General features: G+C 41.2%; 1 protein-coding gene across 1 annotated transcript; it reads left to right on the forward strand.

Moving 5' to 3' along the window:
* The first annotated feature begins 11,687 nt into the window (after window positions 1-11,687).
* Window positions 11,688-16,572, forward strand: MRPL44 (mitochondrial ribosomal protein L44). The gene is made up of 4 exons (XM_080932820.1): window positions 11,688-11,892; window positions 13,428-13,896; window positions 14,753-14,931; window positions 16,110-16,572. Exons 1-4 carry the CDS (start codon window positions 11,717-11,719, stop codon window positions 16,279-16,281), a joined length of 996 nt encoding a protein of 331 aa, XP_080788946.1. The 5' UTR covers window positions 11,688-11,716; the 3' UTR covers window positions 16,282-16,572.
* Window positions 16,573-22,506: the final 5,934 nt, after the last annotated feature.

Raw genomic sequence — 22,506 nt, forward strand, 5'->3', positions numbered from 1 at the left:
TGAGGTAGTCTCTGGATGGCTTTTCCTTCAGTCTCTGCTCAACACTTTGTCTCTGTATTTCATCCTAAAAATATTTTTGTTCCCCCTTCTAAGAAGGACGGAAGCATCCACACTTTGGTCTTCCTTTGTCTTGAACTTCTTGTGATCTGTGAATTGTATCCTGGGTATTCTGAGCTTTTGGGCTAATATCCACTTAACAGTGAGGGCATGCCATATGTGCTCTTTTGTATCTCAGTTACCTCACTCAGGATGATATTTTCTAGTTCCATCCATTTGCCTAAGAATTTCATGAAGTCATTGTTTTTAATAGCTGAGTAGTACTCCATTGTTTAAATGTACTATATTTTCTGTATCCATTCCTCCTTTGAAAGACATCTGGGTTCTTTCTAGCTTCTGGCTGTTATAAATAAGGCTGCTATGAACATAGTGGAGCATGTGTGCTTGTTATATGTTGGAACATTTTTTGGTTATATTCCCAGGAGCTGTATAGCTGGGTCCTTGGGTAGTACTCTGTCAATTTTTCTGAGGAACCTCCAGACTTATTTTCACAGTGGTTGTATCATCTTACAACCCCACCAACAATGGAGGAGTGTTCCTCTTTCTCCATATTCTCGCCAGCATCTGCTGTCACCTGTGTCACTGGTATAAGATGGAATATGAGAGCTGTTTTGATGACTAATAATGTTGAACATTTCTTTAGGTGCTTCTCAACCATTCAATATTCCTCTGTTGTAAATTTTTTGTTTAGCTCTGCCACCCATATTTTTTTAATAAGGCTATTTGTTTCTCTGGAGTCTAACTTCTTGAGTTCCTTATAGATATTGGATATTAGCCCTCTATCAGATGTAGGATTGGTAAAGATCTTTTCCCCATCTGTTGGTTGCCATTTTGTCCAATTGACAGTGTCCTTTGCCTTACAGAAGCTTGGCAATTTTATGAGGTCCCATTTATCATTTCTCTCTCTCTCTCTCTCTCTCTCTCTCTCTCTCTCTCTCTCTCTCTCTCTCTCTCTCTCTCTCTCTCTCTCTTAAACCTGTTGGCCTGTTAAAATGCTTTTATGCTTTTTTAAAAATCATTTTTATTGGATATTTTCTGTATTTACATTTTAAACATTATCGCCTTCCCCCATTCCCATTTCTCCTCTCCTCCCTCATTTGTCAATTCTTGATCTTAGAGCATAAGCATTGGTATTCTGTTTAGGAAATTTCCCCCTGTGCCATGTGTTCCAGGCTCTTCCCTAATTTTTCTTCTATTAGTGTGAGTGTATCTGGTTTTATGTGGCGGTCCTTGATCCATTTGGATTTGAGCTTTGTACAAGGAGATAAAAATGGATCAATTTGCATTCTTCTATATGCTGACTTCCAGTTGAACTAGCACCATTTGTTGAAAACAACCCCCCCAATGGTTTTAGTTCCTTTGTCAAAGACCAAGTGGCCATAGGTGTGTGGGTTCATTTCTGGGTCTTCAGTTCTATTCTGTTGATCTACCTGCCTGTCTCTGTACCAACACCAGGCAGTTTTTGTCACTATTGCTCTGTAATACAGCTTGAGGTCAGGGATGATGATTCTCCCAGAAGTTCTTTTATTGTTGAGAATAGTTTTTTGCTATCCTGGAATTTTTGTTATTCCAACTGTATTTTCAAAATGCTCTTATAAAGAATTGAGTTAAAATTTTGATGGATATTGTACTGAATCTGTAGATCACTTTTGGCAAGATGACTATTTTTAATCCTGCCAATCCATGAGCATGGGAAATCGTTCAATCTTCTGAGATCTTCCTCAGTTTCTTTCTTCTGAGACTTGAACTTCTTGTCATACAGATCTTTCACGTTCTTGGTTAGAGTCACACCAAGGTGTTTTATATTATTTGTGACTATCTTGAAAGGTGTTGCTTCCCTAATTTGTTTCTCAGCTTGTTTATCCTTTTAGTAGAGGAAGGTTACTGATTTGTTTGAGTTAATTTTATATCTGGTCTTAGTCTGTGGTGATCTGATAGGATTCATGGGATCATTTTAGTCTTCTTGTATCTGTTGAGGTCTGTTTTGTGACCAACTATATCGTAGTCTTGGAGAAAGTACCATAAGGTGCTGAGAAGACGGCACATTCTTTTGTTTTAGGATGAAATGGTCTATAGATATCTGTTACATCCATTTAGTTCATAACTTCTGTTAGTTTCACTGTGTCTCTTTTTAGTTTATGTTTCCATGATCAGTTCATTGATCAGAGTGAGGTGTTAAAGTTTCCCACTATGATTATGTGAGATGCAATGTGTGCTTTGAGCTTTAGTAAAATTTCTTTTATGAATGTGGGTGACTTTGAGAGTTCATCTTGGTAAAATTTTCCTTTGATGAATATAAAGTGTCCTTCCTTATCTCTTTTGATAACGTTTGGTTGAAAGTCGATTTTATTCAATATTAGAATTGCGACTCCAGCTTGTTTTGGAGATCATTTGCTTGGATTAATTTTTTTCTTAGCCTTTTGCTCTGAGATTGTGTTTGTCTTTATCATGGAGGTATGTTTCCTATATGCAGCAAAATGCTGGGTCCTGTTTACATATCCAGTTCATTAGTCTATGTCTTTTTATTGGGGAATTGAGTCCATTGATGTTGAGATATTAAGAAAAAGTGATTGGTGCTTCCTGTTATTTTTGTTGTTAAAGGTAGAATTATTTTTGTGTGGATATCTCCTTTTGGGTTTGTAGTTGAAGGATTACTTTCTTGCTTTTTCTAGGGTGTAGTTTCCCTCCTTGTGTTGGAGTTTCCCATCTATTATTTTTGTATGCTGGATTTGTGTAAAAATATTGTGTAAATTTGATTTTGTCATGGAATATCTTGGTTTTTCCATGTAATGTAAGACCCAAAGAGTCTTATCTATTTGAGGCTCCCATGAATGAGACAAGAGATCATGGATCAATGCAAAAGCAAGAGTTTTATTAGTACAGTGCACTGGGGTGGCCTACAACCAGAGGAGAGGTGACCCTGAAAGACTGTTACAAGCAATTTTTATACTCTTTAGGGGTAGAGATTATATCAGCAAGGTTATGATTTAAATTCATTAGCTAAGCTTATTAGCCTTTTAATCTATTGGCTAGCAAGCATGTGACAGGGCCAAGGGATCAGAGGGTCAGATGAATATCAGTCAGCACATTATGCTTTTTTTTCAAAAATGTTCCTGCTCCTCCCAAGAACTGTGAGTGGAGAATGGAATTTGGCCTAGCCTTGACCTGAGCAGTGGGATTAAGTCTGGTGAAAGCCCCTAGGGTCCTTCAGTATGTTTACTGAGAGTTTTGCTGGGTATAGTAGCCTTGACTGGCATTTCTGTTCTCTACAGTTCATATGCCCAGGATCTTCTGGCTTTTAGAATCTCTGGTGAGAAGTCTGTTGTAATTCTGATAGGTCTGCCTTTATATGTTACTTGACCTTTTTCCCTTCCTGCTTTTGATATTCTTTCTTTGTTCTGTACATTTGATGTTTTGATTATTATGTGACAGGAGGAATTTCTTTTTTGGTCCAATCTATTTGGAGTTCTATAGGCTTCTTGTATGTTTTTATCCCAGAGACAAAAAGAGCCCCATTTTTAGAATCAGATCTGCTGTTAAGTGGCAGAGATGTCTTTGGCAAGCTAGATAACCTTTCAAGAAATTGCCTTCTACAGTGAAAATTGTATTAACTTGTTCTGCTGATTAGAAAGCAGGTATTATGTAACAAAAGTCATGATGGTTAACCCAGGTTCCTGGTCTTGGACCTCACCATAAATCACCCATCTCATCATCATTTTTTCTAAGTCTAAATCTTTGTGTCTTGCACTAGATTCCTTGAGGGAATGTCTTCATAGTCTTATTATAATGGTAATAGAACAAATGGGTGCAATTATTAGGAATTGCTAGTCTTAAAAGATTTCTACATTTAACATTTGGATGACTTAAAAGGGTGTTAGCTTATTAAGTCAGCATGCTCATTCAGATGAATTAGAAGTGTGTTAGCTTAGCAGGTCAGCCTTGGCTTTTCACCTTTGAATCTTTGCTTCATGCTTCATGAATTCCCTGAGATTCATTCTATTTCCTGTCTACCCTTTCCCTGCTCAGTCTGTGCCATAGAAGGCTTAGTTCTGCAAAGTCTTCCTAGATGCTTGTGAACTTGCTGCCTGATATGCTTGTACTGTGGCAAGGAGCTGCAGACTAGAAGATGGGAAGAAAGGGGAAAACAGAATATTTCACCTGCTTTCTCTGCTCACAGAGCAGAGTCGGTCCTTCCCATTGGATATAGATCCCTCTTTTGTCCTAGCTCTTGGCAGGCAGTCTTGGCTAGGATTCTTGGCTTCCTGGTGTGCTTTGATGCCATCTCTCACCTCTCTTTCCAACCCTGTTAATCTCTGGTTTCTCCATGATCTCCTGTAGACCTTTCAGTTCTTCTATTATCTTTTTGAACCCCAACCAAAATAAAGGGAAACTAGTTAACTAGTTGCTTTTATTAACTTTCTGCACGAAGCCATCTGATATGGGTCCTGTTTATTACTGTGATGGAATAGGCATAGTAGTTCACTCTGTACTATTAGCACTGGGAAGCAGAGGCAGGAGGAAAGCCATGAGTTTGAGGCCAGTTGGAGTGACGGAGTAAGACCATCTCAAGAAACAACAACAAAACACACACACACTACACATACATAGTAAACAAGACAAAACAAATCCAACACTGTGATGCTAATGATTACTGATAGCATCTGAGGACTCTATGTTAAAGCCACTGAACTATGAGAGCATATGTTTTCATTATAATATATTAATATTAAAGTATGTATGTATGAACAATACAATTCATATAAATGATGAGCATCTAAAGGAAAGCTCCTTTGCATAAAGCATTGAGGTTGCTTCTAATTTTAGTGGCTATAATCTGGTTAGTTAAGTGGAAATGTTTAGCATTATCAGCATCTCCCTGAATTTGTTTTGTTTTTAAAAAGATTTATTTATTTTATGTCTATAAGTACTCTGTCTTCAGACACACCAGAAGAGGGCATCAGATCTCTTTATAGCTAGTTATAAACTACCATGTGGTTGCTGGGAACTGAACTCAGGACCTCTGGAAGAGCAGACAGTGCTCTTAACCACTGAGTCATCTCTCCAGCCCCCTGAATTTATTATATACACTATTAACTTTTATATGTTCGAAGCACATTAAATCTGTGGCATAAACTGAAAACAGAATCTCAATGTCATCTTGTCCCTAGACTAACTCCTGTTAGTTTAACACAAAGATCTAATATCATGCCTATCCTAGAGGGGAAAGGTGACTTGATTTTTTAAAAAAGATTTATTTATTTATTTCATGTGAGTATACTGTCTTCAGACACACCAGAAGAGGGCATCAGATTTCATCACAAATGGCTGTGAGCTACCATGTGGCTGCTGCGATTTGAACTCAGGACCTCTGGAAGAGCAGTCAGTACTCTTAACCACTGAGTCATTTCTCCAGCCCGGTGACTTGATTTCATCTACCCATTTTGCCTGTTCACAAACTGTTCTCTGCCTCAAACTCAAACCACTTCTACATGTTTATTTACACAAAATAGAAAACAGTACAAATGGAGTTGGGAGCTTTGAGTTTACAACCAACATCGTTTGCCATTTCTATGTTTATCTCCTCAGCTACCTGGTTAGACTTATTTTTTTCAAGATTTATTTATCATATTTAAGTGCACTATAGCTGTTTTCAGACACACCAGAAGAGGGCATCAGATCCCATTACAGATGGTTGTGAGCCACCATGTGGTTGCTGGGATTTGAACTCAGGACCTCTGAAAGAGCAGACAGTGCTCTTAACCATCGAGCCATCTCTCCAGCCCTAGACTTGTTCTTATTATTCCTGTTCCAACCATGGTTGGAACCTCTTACTGAAGTGTAAATCCTGCTCTGTTTAAAGAAGTATTAAGATGGTGGAGACACTGCACCCAACATCCCCCATTTCTCTATTTTTAGAGTTTCTTTCTTAAATGTTTCTAACAATAGGAAATAGAATCTACAACTGTGAGGGTTGAAAGGCAGGACTAATTTCACTGGACGGAGAAAAGTTTACTCTTAATCTACGGACTCTCATCTCAAACTGCACTCTACCCTATGAAGAAAGCAAGAGAGTGTAGCAGTATGTGGTGAGAGAAACGGCTCTAATACTTCCTTGTCTATCTAAAGTCTGAACCTCCAGTGAAATAAATAATTACCTTTGGCCCTCCACTGGATTCCTATCTGTAGGGAAAGGCTGAGGTCTGATAACACACCTGGACTGGCAAATCTCTTAGTCTTTGTCTTCAAGGGCACCACTCATTATTCCAAAGACAGTCATAGTGAAACATACTGGGCTAGTAGGAATTTATGCTCTATGTTTGGCTTCTATGAACAAAATATATTTGCTTGCCCTCTCAACTGTGAATATCTGCTATTAGTTCACTCCAGGGAACTGTCCTGTCAGCTCTGCAAAGTCTTAATAGTTCTTGCCTTTTTGACTTCGTGCAAGCTATAGAATATTTCTTTTCTCATCCCCTTCCCATTTGGCAGATCTGTTTCTATCTGGAACCTGTCTTTCAATATATTCTTGAAATGTGGAATTGTGGGGAAACCCTGCTAATAAAGGTTGAATTCTATGGGGTTCAGGTAACTTGTCTGAGCTAATCACAAAATGGAGGACTCCCTTTACCAGCATGGCTTCCCCTTCTCTGACCTTGTTTAGGGGCTTCATCCCATACACCCTCTACCTGGTAAGGTCATATAGACCTTGGCCAACTCATAAATTCAACTTTCTCCAGGGATTCCTGGAATGCCTCTTCTTGCAAAGGAGACAGTCCCAGTTCTTTAAACTCTAGTCAATAAAACTCCACCCGAAAAGGAACCCCTCTCCACCCTCCAAGGGTCAAATATAGCCCTGGGTCACCCCAAATAAAATGCATGTGTGCAAGCCTACCCTGAATAAAGTTATGCACACAAGCTAAGACTGTCTAAGAGAATTGTTTCTTTTAAGACCATTGGATAAGGCCTTTGTCTAAAAGAACTATAACACTAAGATCCTCCACAAATCCCCACCCCCAGTTCTGTCCCCTGTCCCCTTGTATCTCCTGTCCCCCCAACACTCAGGCACTCCCTCCCAGCTGGACAGGGATCTGGCAGACTCCACCTGTTCCAGATTCTGCTTCATCCTTCCAGTCTGGTGTGCAGTCACATCTGAATACCCCAAGTGGGAGGAAGCTGAGGACTCATAACCACAGCTGGACCCTGACATGAATACCACAGCTGGCACTGAACGTGGGTCATAGCCCCTGATGCATACCACATGGAATATTTGTCATGCTGCCATTTCACCCAATTGATTTGACCCCAAGTAACACATTACTCTAAAGCATATGAGGTAACACCTAGCCTTCAAAAGCCTAGGATGTAAGAGCAGAGTATCTGCTCCTGCAGTTCTACTCAAGTTATTTCCTGGCACTGGTCACCCCACTTCTGTAAGGGTTCCCTCAACACAGCCATTTCATATAGAAGGTCTCTGTAACTGCTACCACATCAAGACTTTTACAGTATAATTGTATATTAAAATGCTTACATCAGATGTATACTGACATTTATAGGTTTCTAAAGACCTTTTTATTTTATCCTTTTATGTGTATTGTGGACTACATTTGTGCCTGCAGAGACCAGAAGAGGGCACCGGATGCCTTAGAAATGGAGTTCCCAGATCACTATGAACCAAGATTGAACTTTCCTGGTTTTCTACTTTGGCTATGGGATCTAGAGCCAACTTTCCTAAAACTAGATTTTACAAATATAATGTAAGTAGAATAGACTTAATTCCTCACCAGGACTTAGTTACTCTGGTTCTTAAGCAGATTTAACTCCAGTCTTTTAATTTTATGGCAATTATATCTACCTGCAGTTTTCTTCATGAGGGAGTTTAAAGAACATTTGGGGTCTGATTCCTTAGATAATCCAAGCGATTTACTGACTTCAAATGGTTGAGGTTGTTAGTTTTCAGGCAAGCCTACTATAGACATCACCATCTTTGCTACTTCCTATCTTCTTTGAGCACCGTGTACCAACTACCCACATCAGCACTGAAGGACCAAGTAAGTAAGTTCCCCCATTATAACGACATCAGAGAGTAAAATACTCACCAATGGTTAAAGTGAACTCTCATTACCTCACTTCCTCTTCTTCCTCAGTATGACTAACCACTGTCCACCTGATGTTGACCAACTGGAAACCAGAATGTTGACACTCATAAAGCTTTGATCAAATTGGGATGGTTCTGCAGGTAAGCACTGGCTACTATTCCAGAGGTCCTACGTTCAATTCCTAGCACCCACATGATGACTCACAAACATCTCTAACTGTAGTTCCTGGGAACCAATGCCCTTTTCTGGTGCACAAATGTTCATACAGACAAAACACCCAAGTACATAAAGCACATAAATATAAATAAACATTTAAGAAATTAGGAACAACAGTAGATTATTATTCTTAATGAAATTCTTAAGAGAAAAATACAACAAAAGTGATTTTTTTTTGTCCCTTCAAGTTTTTGGGACTGGATCATGAATCCAAGTAATTGTCTTCTTACTATGTTCGCTGAAACATAATTGTAAAAACTCAAGTTTTCTATGTTGAAATTTGTAATATCCCTCAAAAGCTTATGTGATAAAGGTTTGGCCACTAGTCCACTGCACTACTAAAAAAAGGTGGAACCTTTATTGGCTGAAGCCTAGTGGGAGATTGAAGGAGATTCTGGGTCCTAAGCCCTTTTCTCTTGATGAACTCTTGCTTATGTTCTAGAAACAAAATGAGCAAGCTTTGTGGCATTATACCGTCTGCCATGTTGTGTTAATGCCTTACCATGGGTTCAAAAGCAATTGTTGTGCCTGACCATGAACTGAAATCTCAAGAAAACAAAAACAAAACAAAAATCTCAGGACAGAGCTTAGAATGAATCTCTCCATAACAAAGGAAGAGGGATATATTAGAATAGTTTATAGGCTGTGGTCCTGCTAATCCAACAATGGCTGCCTACAAACAGAAGGTCCACGAATCCAAAAGTGTTCAATCCACAAGGCTAGATGTTTCAGCTGGTCTTTAGTATATGCTGAAATCCTAAGGAAGTGGGCTCTGATGCCAGTGCAAAGATTGACTTGCTAGCAAGGGCACAGCCTAGCAGACAAAGAAAGCAAGCATCCTTCTTCCGTGTCCTTTATATAGGTTTCCTGCAGAAGGTGTGGCACAGAATAACCGTGGATCTTCTCACCTCAAAACTTTGGGTTTCAAGTGGAATTTCTCATTTCAAATAATTTACGAAAAAAAAAAAATCCCAATGAGTTGTTATGGAGAGACCCATGGCTCCAGGTGCATATGTAGCAGAGGATAGCATTCTCTGGCATCAATGAGAGGAGAGGACTTTAGTCCAGCAAAGGGTCATTTTTCGTGTAGGGGAATGATGAGGTAGGAAAGGGAGGTTGGGAGAAGGAGCACCTTCATGGAGGCAATCGGTGGGGGAGGGGGAGGGGATTGGTGGAAAGGGGATAACACCTGAATTGTAAATACAGAGAATGTCCAATAAAAAAAAAAAAGGAAAGAAAAAAATCTATCACAGATGAGTTCTGCCATTTGGGTTTTAGTTAATTTAATATGTAGACAAGTTGACAATCCAATTTAATTTAATTGATTTCATATGTAAACAAGTTGACAAGAATCACCACCACACCAAATAAGTCTTGTCTAGTCTTAAGTGTTTACACTAATGAAAAGACAGCAAGCTGAATACACACATCAATTCTGAGCTTCGTGTGGGGCATTAGTGGGAGAAACTGCTTGAGACATTACAGGTTATTTTTTATAGTTGTTGAGAGCCTCTGCACAAAGAGACACATCACTTTAACTGAAGGGACTATGGCCAGCCTGGTTCTGGCAGGCCTGGCCTTTCTCCGCCATAACCTCTTTCTTGCTAAAATCCCTTAGACTACATTCCTAAAGCTAGCCACCAAAGTCTATTACCTTATTTATCCACTTCATCCTCCTGAGACTGGCTACCAAGGCCCAGCTACCTAAGTATTGAAGTCCAGCGGTCATAAGCCCCCGTTGGCTCATCTAATTAAAATGCCCAATCAAAAAATATCATCCATCCTCACACAGCTCTCTCTTTCTCTCTTTTTTTTCTTCTAAAAAAATTAAACTAAAACAATTGTTTCTGTTTGTCCGACTGAGTCAGAAAGCAGCAACTTTAATTTTTCTTCTCCACTTAATAAAGGATCGTTCTGTGAAAACAGGTGTTTGGGTGTGGTTTGCTCCTAATCTGGGGTCTGAAGGGGAACCCCCTATGTGTGTGGGTCTCTTTCCTTAACTTTATTAAGCCTGAGATTACTGTTAATCCCACAGATGTGAGGAGAAAGACACCCCCCCCCCAATTCAAATCATTATGGCCAAATTAAATTTAAAAAGCAATTAGTTAAAGCAAATCTTTAAAATTTATGTACACTGGCTGTCTCTCAATAAAGGTGAGGTTCAAGAGATCAGCATTAGATCTAAGGAAGAAAGGGCTTTTTGTAGTCTAGGAGTAGGGGGTTTCCAAATGGGGGATTTGGCGGGCTAACAGGCAGAGTTACATAACGTAACATAATAAGAAGTTGGCTGTTATAATCATATATCCTGAAACAAAGATATGGTTGCAAGGTGGTCATAACAAAGCAGTCATAGCAACAGGTGGTCATAAGACTTTTTTTAAACAAAGGCATGATTGCTAGTTCTTGGAACAGGTGGTACATAACTATCTGTAGTTCAGGTGACTGGGGGGCATAGCCTAGTCTTTGAGAAACAAAGATTTAATCATAAACAGGTACAAAAGTAGTTTGTCTATACTGTAAGATGGCTCTCAAGTCCAAGAAGTAGACAGGCTGATTTATCAGTTACATCAACCGGCTTTCAGATTATTTCTACCAATAAATGAAATATCGCAGAAATGAAAATTCCCTGTAATTTCTTTGAATCCAATTATCTGATGCTCCACGAGTTTTCAGTGCTTTTAATATTACTTTGATCTGTTTTAGAAAATTTGTTTTAACCAGATATCTATTGGGAGCCCTTTTATAGGTTTAAATAAGCCATTCAGATTCTCCGTCTCAGAGAAGCTCAAACTGGGCCGCACAATCCTAGCACTGAACACTCTAACTAGGCAGTAACATGCATGTCTAGGTTTTTATTTCAAAGCAGGTGAAAATACATGTCCTGGGCAGGAAGAGAGATACTAGTCATGTTTGGAAACCAATTACAATAACCAGCAAGAGGAAGAGTGATACCTACCGTGGAAATAAATTTAAAACTAAGTTAGTAACCAGAACAAGCTCTTTGTGAAAGCAGGTACAATTAAAGACCCTGGAGTCTAAACTGGGTGCCTGCAGGAGCATTGTTGCCTTTGTATTAAAACGAAGCTAGTTTTTGTTTTGCTTTAATGAGAAATAAACACGACGGCCTGACAGGGTCAAGCAACTGTCTCCCAGTAATTTCTGCATCCACACATACACGAACAGAAAGAAGCACTAGCGCGTGCGCAGTATACTACAGGAACGCCTTTTTGGGTGTCCTCTAGTGCTCAGGCCTCTTTCTGCTGCTGCACCAGTTTCCGGGGAACCGCGTTCCGGCTACACCGATCCGGCTGTCTTCCTTCCGCTCTCCACTGTCTTGTGTACTAGCCATGGCCTTTGCTGTATTCCGGCTGTTGCAGCAGGGCCCTCGCCACCTCTTGGCTCCGGCCACCGGCACGCTGGTTCCTCCAGTTCGGGGACTGAAGGGATTCCGTGCCGCCTTCCGTTTCCAGAAGGAGCTGGAGCGGTGGCGTCTGATACGCTGCCCTCCGCCGCCCGTGCGACGGTAGGGGTCCGGGAGGGTCGAATGACTGACTGAGGTGGCGGTGAGGACACTGGGCTGCAGCTCCCTGCCTGCAGCTGCAGCGGGGACGTGCCCCCAAGCTGCCTGGTGTAGAGTAACTGGGCGACAGAGGCCAGGCTGTCCCCTGCAAAATTTCAGTAGCCTAAAATAAACAAATGGGGTCTGCCAGAGGGTAACTGCTTGGGATTGGGACTGGTCCCAATTTTGTCACTCCCTCTTCTCACACCACTTATAGGATCATTGGTTATACAGTTTGGAGTATCAGGGCAGAAAAATTTAGTTATGTGTGGAACTGAATTTCGTGTCCAGGGCCTCGACTAAGAGTGTAAAAGTTTAGGGTTTTTTTTTTTTTTTTTTTGAATGTAATTAATCTTATTGCCTGGGGGCGGGAGGGACAAATCAAAACAGTCAACAACAACAACAACAAAACCCACACATTTTTATAAAGTGCATTATGCTCATATATGATCCTGCATCTTGCACTTTCTGTTTACTCTTTGTGGACGAAAGTATACGAAGATCGTTCTCCCCCTCCCCCATACAGTTTTACTGGCATTTGATTTTCGTGTGGTAAGGCAAAGAAGCGGGAACTGTCTCAAGCCAGCTAGTTATTCTTGAGCTGAAATTTTGATTACTACTTTAATGTTGCCCTCCAGGAGAATATTGATCCTGTTTACACTAATACCAGTGAGAACACATCTTCTGTTACAAAGAATTGTGGCTTAATAAGCAAAAGTCAGAATCATGTCTTAATTTACATTTTCTTGCCCAATAGACTGTGGGTATTTTAAGATTCATGAATTAAATTTGGAAAAAAGAAGTATAGAAAACAAATTTAGATTTTCAATTTAGATGTTTCTATTTTTCTCCCCCCCCCCCAACTTTAAATGGTTTTGTTCTGACTATTTTTCTCTAGGAAAAGAAAATTTTAATTCTTGGAGTTGTGTGTGTGACTGTATGGTGTGCCTGCACACAGCAGAACTCTGTGTCTGGTAGTTAGGCATTCTACCAATGAATTACAACAGCCTCAACGCTCACCCGTGATTATGGAATTCCAAAACACTTGTAATACTGATACTAGCTTTGTAACTGGAAACTCAAGTGGATATTTCTGAGATTTAAATAAATAGGATACAAATTAAATACAGTTACTTGTAGTTTGTGGCCTGACCCTGTATAGGTATAATTTGTTCACACTCAGGCGGAAAGCATAATTTCCCTGTTAGAGCAGAAAGAAGGAACTGAAAAGCTACAAGAGCAGGCTAATCTGATGTGAATAATCTCTTTAATATGGCAGTGGAGGCAAAGGGAAAAAAATCAATCCACATCTTATATGTAGACTGTAATAAAGGACTTCCAGTGTTCATCTGTATTGCTCTTTGTACTTAAAACTGTTAGAACCCAACCATAGGAGAAACAAACTTGATTGCATTCCGTTAAGTAATAAAGTGAGCCCGCAGTTGTACATGGTACCATGCCCTTCTCCTTACCATCTCTTACTGTCTTTACCTCCTCAGCTCAGAAAAGCCAAACTGGGATTACCATGCGGAGATACAAGCCTTTGGGTCTCGGTTACAGGAAACCTTTTCGCTGGACCTTCTCAAAACCGCATTTGTCAATAGCTGCTACATCAAAAACGAAGAGGCGAAACGTCAGAACCTTGGCATAGGCAAAGAAGCCGCCCTTCTGAATCTTAAGGACAATCAAGAACTGTTTGAACAAGGGCTGTCTTTTTCACATCGGTGCCTCACACAGTTTCTTGAAGATGAGTTCCCAGACTTGCCCACCGAAGGCATTGAGAGCCTAGTTAACTTTCTTACTGGCGAGACAGTTGTCTGTCACGTGGCCAGCAACTTGGCTGTGGAGCAGTTGACCCTCAGTGCAGAATTTCCTGTCCCCCTGCCCGTATTACGTCAGACTTTCTTTGCAGTGATTGGAGCCCTGCTCCAGAGCAGTGGCCCTGAAAGGGCAGCACTGTTCATCAGGGTAGGTAATGGCTACTTGCACTTGTTCAGACATGCACATGTGGACAGAAAAAAAGGGAAGTGTCTTTTTCTCATGCATTCCTTTGCTAGATCTTGGTAGAACTGAATTTCCTAACCCCCAAAACTTAAAAAGACCCAAACTATTTCTAAGTTAACTTTGTGGTTGTTATTTCAGTTTTTTTTTTTTTTTTTTTTTTTTTTTTTTGCCAGTACCCTGGAAAGCAAATAGTAAATGCTGGGTTGAGAGTTCTGGAGATTTAAGTTATTTTCAGGTTTTAAGCTTTTTTGTTTTGTTTTGGTTTATTTTTAAGGAGAAAATGTTCATTTTAGCTCAGGGTTTAAAAAGGGATATCGTCTGTGTCCTCATGGCTGTGTCCTTAGTAAGTAGACAGACACAAGCTGCTACTTTGAATTTCAGCGATTCAACTCTTAAGGCAGGAGTCTGTCTTCTGAATAATTTTCATAGGTTATAGTGCTTGACATCATTTTCTCTAGGTTTGGAGCTGAACCATGTAAAATCTACTATTATTTTTATTAAAAATACAAACAGCAACCTATAGGATTCTTTAGGTATAACTCTGGCAGAGTGTGTGCTGGCCTTGCGTGTGTGAATCCAGGGGGGAGAAGCCCAAACTGAAATTCCAAAGCCAGAAACTGGAAATACTCTATAATCTCAATTTTGGCAAGCAACGCTTTAGTGCAGAAAGTTTCAAATTTCGAGCATTTTGGATTTTCGGGCTGTACGTGTTTAATAGTACATCTGCCATTTATTGCCTATCAGTTCTTATGGTTAAAATGGGTTTTGAATTCTGGCTGTAATATTATTTGTTCTAATTTAAATGTCATTTTATGCGCAGGACTTTTTAGTTACGCAAATGACGGGGAAAGAGCTCTTTGAGATGTGGACTGTTGTAAATCCCATGGGACTACTCATAGAGGAGCTGAAGAAGAGAAACATTTCAGCTCCTGAGTCTAGACTCACCAGGCAATCTGGAAGCACAACTGCTTTGCCTTTGTATTTTGTTGGCTTATACTGGTTAGTAAAAATTCATTCTTCACTTTTTAACTTTGATTGGAGACTTTAAAGATAGACTTCCAGTTTTTTAAGTGTTACTAATAAAAGCGTAAAAATTGTATCTCTGAGCTAGGCTGCATTCAGGAGGTAGAGGCAAACAGATCTCTGAGTTTGAGGCCAGATTGTCTATAGACCCTGGTGGGGCAGGTGGATAGGGTCATTATCTGTTTTTTTTTTTTTGTTTGTTTTTTGTTTTTTTTGTTTTTTTTTGTTTTGTTTTGTTATTGGTGGTGATGGTGGGTTTTTTGTTTTTCTTTCTGCTATTAATAGAAGACAAGTTACCTGTGTTTTGATAATAGTGACTTCAGAAATTTTTTTGTATGTGAGTGTCGGCCTGCGTGTATGTGTGCATTGCATATATGGAGGCCAGAAGAAGGTATCAGTTCTGGAACTGGAGTTACAGATGTATAGCTGCTGGGTTTGTCCTGGGAACCAAACCTGGGTTCTTTTCGAGAGCAGCCAGTGTTCTTAAGCATGGAGTCTTCCCTCTAGCTCCTGCTAAGTCGCTTTTGAACAGCTGTTTGCTATAGAATTTCATGGTATATAAGCTCATCTTATATTTTCTATATAAAAAATAAAAGTTTTATTTCTATCTTGATCTGTTCTTTGCAGCAGCTTCGCCCGAGCCTCAGCGTGGAAGAAAGGAGCTTTGCTGTCTGTCAGAGAGTCAGCACATTTAGAGCCTTTAGTTTTGTTAGAAATTAACCTGTCTGAAGTTGATTTCAGGTCTTAAGATTAAAGTGGTGTAGAGGTGTAGCCCAGTAGTAGAATGCTTTTCTGAGAGAGAGAGCGCGTTCAGTTAGAGTGGTAGACACCAAGTATCCAAGATAAATACATTACATTTTCTGCAGATATTTTTCCAATCTTTGTATGAAGATTTTCTAATCTAAGGAACTTGCCATGTAGACCTAGTTGTTTCAAACTCAGATCTGTCTGCCTCTGCCTCCCAAATGCTGTCATCAGAGTGTGCCACACCCAGCTCTAGTCCTGGTGAACTCCTGATCCTGTGTCACCTTGTGCTTTGCCTTAGAGGAGTTGGGCCTCATAGGTTACTGTATTTATGGAATGGGATGGAAGGCATAACTGCCTCATGTACTCTGTCTTCCTGGCATTCAGATCACTGTGTGTTTTCTTCTTAGTGACAAAAAGCTGATTGCAGAGGGACCTGGGGAAACTGTACTGGTCGCAGAGGAAGAAGCTGCACGAGTGGCCCTCAGGAAGCTCTATGGCTTCACGGAGAACAGGCGGCCCTGGGACTACTCCAAGCCCAAAGAGAGCCCGAGAGCAGAGAAAACCACCGCTGCCAGCTAGACAGCAAGGGGGGTGTGTGTGACATCATCACCACTGAGCACAGCAGTGCCAGTGCCAGAGGTGAACGGCTCAGAATCTGGGAGCAATATCTCATTGCTCTTACTGTGCCCCTACGATTAAACAGGTGTTTATTGGGTGGTGGGCATTGTTTTCTCTGTTTCTCTTACATACTGGTTTATTACTGTGTATAATTTGTACAGCTAGATGTGTTTTATTCCCTCCAACTTTGAAGTATAAATAACATGTCAGATGTGAAGCTCGTTGTAATATGAATAAAGAGATATTCTTTGATCTGTCTTTCCTTTTCATATCGATGCAGGAAAGGCTGAAGAAGCAACTGGGGTTGTGAGTGTCACAGGTTTGAGAGCAAAGATACAGGATGAGGGCAAGGCCAGGTCTAGCTGAAGGAACTGGAGGACAGTTAAGCGAGTGCAGATGACAGCTCAGGCTACATCCTCATCAGGGGCAAGTTGGGAGTCCTCTGTCTATTAGTCCTTGATACCTACATCTGGTAGTCAGATGCCAGGTATGGGGACCATTGTAGCAAAAAGTGTCTGCCTCTTCATAGTGTCTTTCAAGTGATCTCTTTTGGGTTTGAGGTTTATTTGGGCCACTTTGAGCCCAGAAAAGTAATAGGATGAGATCAGGGTTTTGTTCACCCACTACCCTTCTCGCCTAGGTACCATGGGCTGCCAGCCTCTATAAAAGACTGTAAGTCCTGCTGGCTGGCCGTTTCCCTTTGTCTAGTGTGTGCCAGTAGTCCAGGTTGTTGTCTAGACTGGCTGTTTCTGGGTTTAGTGTTTTGTTCAGTATTGTAAAGCTGCAAGGAGCTTTTATTTAAAACAGTAGAAAAGATCAAACTAGCCTACAGGGAGCAGCAGGCTACATGAGGGAAGGCACTCAGTAGTCATGATTATTGTTTGGGGTTTTCCACTAAGGGGTGCAAGAGAAGCTGAGTTCCTAAGAGGCGTTGTACAGAGAGGGGTGTGTGTGGGGAGAGGAGCTAGACTGCCAAGTGCATTATGAGGAGAGGGAGCTGTTCATAACCAACCCAAGTAGAGTCCCAGGCTGGCTCTCCTGTCTTGAGGTTTTTGGGTCTGGTATCCCTGATATGGTTTTAATATGCCAGTATGCCCCGAGTGTCTTAATTCACTCCTAGGAAATGATGCAGTGGTGACTTCAGGAATAAGCTATCTTATTCTGTGTGCGTGGTGGTGCCAGGCAGATGGTGCCATTCATGTTCGTACAGGTATGCAGCATACTCAGTCCTCAAAATGCAGTGAAATCTGCTTGGACAGTATCCCCTGAAGTCACAGAGAAGTGGAGCTGCAGTTAAGTGTACAGGACCCATTCTGGTTCCCAGCATTTCTGTAGTGGCTCACAACCTTCTGTAACTCCCAATTCCAATTCTGGCTTCTTTGAGTACTACATGCATGTTCATATATATTTAAAAAGTGAGTACATCTTTTAAAATAACGAAGTCTCTCCGGACTAGGTACAGTCTTTGAAACTTTTATGCAAGATAGGCTAATTTACAGAAGGACACAGCCTGCTCTCCCAGGATCTCTGTTTCGCCAGCTTTCAGGCTCACCTGTATCTCCAACAATGTAAATTTTGTGTGGGAAAAACTGAAAGGTGAGGAGGAGGGAAGGAAACACAAGTAAGTTTTCAAGTGCTTTATGAAAGGAAGGAAGTTCCGGTGCATGGATAGGGCCCACAGAGGGAAACCTATTTCCACCCGATAAAGCCCAGCTATTCTAATAGCTTTAAAGCCTTTTCTTTTTCATCTGTCCTGTTATTTGATTTTTGGTTAAAAAAAAAATAGAACCTAAGTCATATATCTGGCATTGAGTGGAGACATGACTCTGCCCTGCCCTAAATGTCCTAAGTTTACTATCCAGCAGAGAACTCTCAAAGGACAGAGACAGCATTCCCTCCCACCCCCCTACATACAGTCAGCGTAAATATAAAAGGGTCTGTTGGTCATGTAAACTGGAAAATACGCCTCAGAAAAACTGTTTCAGACACTAGAAGATACAGTGTACAGCCTCTTAAGCGATATAGTGTCATCATAATGGTCTCGTAAGTCAGTCACCTGTATTTTCTTCCATAGTAGCCACTGTCATGTTATTCTGTGATATCTATAATATTCCCTGTCTGTCTTCTACATGAGGCCTGTGTTTCTTCTGCATTCATTTGATAGAGATCCTAAGGGTGGGGTGATGACTGCACGTCAGAGCGGAACATTCGGTCCCTGACTCAGAACTTGAGCTTGTTTTGTACTGTGTCGTCTCTGTAGGTCTGCCCCACTAGACAATAAGAGCATGAGTCCCCACACCTGTGACAACAGTCTACCCCGCATTCACCCCGAAGCTAGAGAGAAACGCCGTTGAGATGAGAGACAATATATTTTAAAGCTGTGGTCTGTTTTGAGCAAGGAAGACCTCAGGCAGTGAGGTGAAGAAGGCAGCTGACTTAGTAGCCTCATCTGCTCAGTCACATATCAACCCACCAGAAAAAATAATATTCTCTTGCTGAGACTGGCCAGAAGGGTAGAACCTGTGTCTTGTGTAATGGATATAGTGTCATGGCTGACAGGGACTGTTTCCTGAGGGCACTTGAGAAGAATCTAATTGGTTTAGTAAAATGTTGATATTTATTTACTTATTTACTTATTTATTTCCTTTTTTATTGGAATCTTTAAAAATTTACATTTCAAATGTTATCCTTTTTCACAGTTTCCCCTCTGGAAACTCCCTATTCCCCTCCCCCTGCTTCTATGAAGGTGCCCCCACACACACCCACTCCCTCCCCCTTCCCAGCCCTGGCATTCCCCTACACTAGGGCATCAAGCCTTTGATAGGACCCAGGGCTTCTCCTCCCACTGATATCCAATAAGGCCATCCTCTGCTACATATGTGGATGAAGCCATGGGTCTGTCCATGTGTACTCTTTGGTGGTTTAGTCCCTGGGAGCTCCGGAGTCTGGTTGGTTGATACTGTTGTTTTTATGGGGTTGCAAACCCCTTCAGCTCCTTCAGTCCTTTCTCTAACTCCTCTGTTGGGGACCCTGTTCACAGTTTAATGGTTGACTGCGATGAATCCGGTTAATAGCCAAGGCTGGCCTGGAATTCATCTTCCTGGTTCACTCTCTATTTTTCTTTAATTTTAGGTTTTTTTGTTTGTTTGTTTTCCTTCTCTTTTTTGAGCTTTAACCTCAGTTTCAGTTAACCACAAGGATGACGGACCAAACCCAGCAGTGCAGATGTCATTATATTTGACATCTTCGTGAGTAAGCCTCACAAAAGCATCTCTGTAACACCATGGAGTCAGTTATATGATGAAACACATGACGGTAAGCACGTTGAACACCCATCCAGCATGTGCAGAACGCCAGACTCTACCTAGAATCCATTGCAGGTTTCTTTAATAAGTAAGCATTCCTCTTAGTCCTTGGCGACTTCACGGGCAAACTCAGTAGTCCTTTTCTCACTTCCTGTTGAGGATCGTTTGCAGGACTTTAGCCTACAAGGCTGATTGAGAGTTCAGTCCCCAGTAGCACCTGGCGAGTTGTCTGAATTCCCACCCACATTTCACATGCCTATCTTTGGGTACTGGATCCCTGTTCACTTAGGGTGGAATGATTGATCACCCATCTCTAATTTCATTATGATGCCACCTGCATGCGTCCAATGCCATGACCTCTGGTGACAAACCTTCCATTGCCATGACAAGTGATAATGGCTAAGGAAATGACTAGAAAGCATAAGGAATAACTCGTGGCATCCTTTCTCTTAGCCTCCTCCCTGTTCTTTGCTCTATAACAGTGGTTGGTTCTCAGTCTGTGGTTGGAGACCCTCTTTTGACAAACCTCTATCTCCAAGAAATATTTACATTGTGGTTCATAACTATCAAAAGTGCAGTTCTGAGGTAGCAATGGGAATAATTGTATGGTTGGGGTCACTACAACATAAGGATCTATATTAAAGGGTCACAGCGTTAGGAAGGTTTGAGACCACACTGCCCTCTAACCTCCCAGTCTGTCAGGGAATTTCCAGTATACTTCCATTTTCTTGATATTGGCTGAATTCAGAGAGGGAGGCGGAAGAAAGCAGTTCGGGGGTAAAAACTGGCTGGTGACACTTGTCTTCAGTTTTCTGGCTTCTAAGCCCTGTATATGGGTAGATCGACACAAGGAACAAATGGAACTGTAGTACATAAAATAGCCTGCAAGTAAAAAGATGCATATTTTGCATGAGGAATATACTTTCAACACTCTTCTAAGTAAAAATCTTGGAACTCAAATTGTTAGGCTATATTTATTTTAAATCATTTTTTTTTAAACCACTGAAATGAAGCAATGGGCTGGAATGTGGGAAAAATAGCATCTTTCCATAGTTCCATATGAAATGGCTTAAAGCCTTGGCTTCATTTCTGCACAACTTTTCCTGACCCCAGAAGAATAAACTTTATACGTAGGCAAGAGGAAGACGTGGGCTACAAGGATGTTGAGTACAGCACATGACTAAGTGCACCCAGTGCTTACCCGGAGTGCTGGCTCTTTGACCGCTGCCTCAGCCACATTGTACAGACGAGCATAAGAATGGAAGGGAAGCAGGGTGGTGGCATGCGCCTTTGATCCCAGCACTTGGGAGGCAAAGGCAGCCAGACCTCTGAGTGTGAGGCCACCTTGGTTTATGGAACAAGTTTCAGGATAGTGAGGACTTCACAGAGAAACCATGTCTTGATTCCCACACCCTCCCCCCCCAAACCCCACGAGCATAAGGGAATTATCCAGGTATAAAGACAGCGTGGGTTTGGCACTGGTACTTTGACTCTCTTCTGTTTCTTCTCACGTTTTTTAAAAGCACAATAGGACCTACACCAAAAAAAAAAAAAAAAAAAAAAAAAGCTCGAACTTCTAAGAATACATAAGTTATTTTATCTTGCATATTCACATATGCATTTACTATATGCATACATAAAATGGAGAATATTATTCTCAATGTCTTACGCACTATATAGTTCTGGTACAGAACAAGAGCTAGTTTTATAGTCCTGGCCTGATCCTGACCACCAGATGGCGCTCCAATGCTACAGCACATCTTAGGATGCCACAAACCTGGTGGGGACCACCGTCTTCCTCTTTGGAAAGAAAGGATATGTGTTTGTACACAGCACATGATTATGTAACATGACTTTTCCAGGCCCCACACAGCTTTACAATTCTATGGAAGTGTCTGCCCGAGATAGCCCACTTCGGGCTTCCTCTCAGGATGCTGTAGTTAGGGATCTGATATGTGCATGCACATACTTCAGTTTTGTCTCTGATGCTAAGATGTGGGTGTTTGGTTTTTCAGTCCCCTTTTCACTGGGAAAAAGAGAAACCACGCGAATGCTAAAAAAAAAAATTAAAGATTTTTCATTTACTCTTCCACTGGAACATTCACTCAGACACTATACACTCTCTAGACCTGCGTCCTGACGTCTGCTGTTTCCGGTCCCTTTCAGATATCCTGTACTATCTTTCTAATCCTCGGTTTGCAAAGACCTACGACCCTTGTAGCTGAAGACCTGGGATCCATGGCCTTTCACTCTGGGCATGAGAACACACAAATCCACGTCTCTCAGCAGAATACTGGGGACGGCTTGATTTACTCTCATCCTGCAAACTAAGAACACGCCCCACCCACTGCCAACACCAGAAGAAAATTTATACAGTCAAAAGCTTCAGGCCAGGAGTGGTAGTGTAAGACTGTCATCACAGCAGCCAGAAGATGGCAGATCTGAGTTCAAGGCTACCTTTGGCAATACAAGTTGGAGGCCTGCCAACTCTGGAAGACTCCAATTTTCCTCCCTCTTTATTTCTTACCCCTCTTCCCCAAAGTCTTTTATCACAAATTCATTGTGGCGAATCGAATCCAAGCACCCAAAATGAGAAGTGCTGAGGCCAGAAGTCCACAAGTTCAAAGCCAGCCTGGGCTACACCAGTAAGACCCTATATCAAAAGAGCAACAAAAAATGAAATAAACAACCCACAGCCACAGGCACAGCCTTCTGACAAAGGAATGCCCAATTGGTGGTGTTTGCATTTACTACTGATACCTGTGTATTCAGCTGCCTGCCATTCACTAACAACACAAACCCAATGACTGAAGAGAAATGTCCTTGGAGAAAAAATAAATGGAGAAAACTAAAAACTATAGACTTAACTGTCCCTGCTGTT

This window comes from Micromys minutus, assembly GCF_963924665.1.
Source record: "Micromys minutus genome assembly, chromosome: 19".
Lineage (NCBI taxonomy): Eukaryota > Metazoa > Chordata > Mammalia > Rodentia > Muridae > Micromys > Micromys minutus.

Excerpts from the sequence above, each read along its gene's own strand:
- MRPL44 (XM_080932820.1), top strand. The coding sequence starts at position 11,717 with ATGGCCTTTGCTGTATTCCGGCTGTTGCAGCAGGGCCCTCGCCACCTC. Across the intron at positions 13,897-14,752 it reads GGGCAGCACTGTTCATCAGG|GACTTTTTAGTTACGCAAAT; the intron begins GTAGGTAATGGC and ends TTTTATGCGCAG. Across the intron at positions 14,932-16,109 it reads TATTTTGTTGGCTTATACTG|TGACAAAAAGCTGATTGCAG; the intron begins GTTAGTAAAAAT and ends TTTTCTTCTTAG.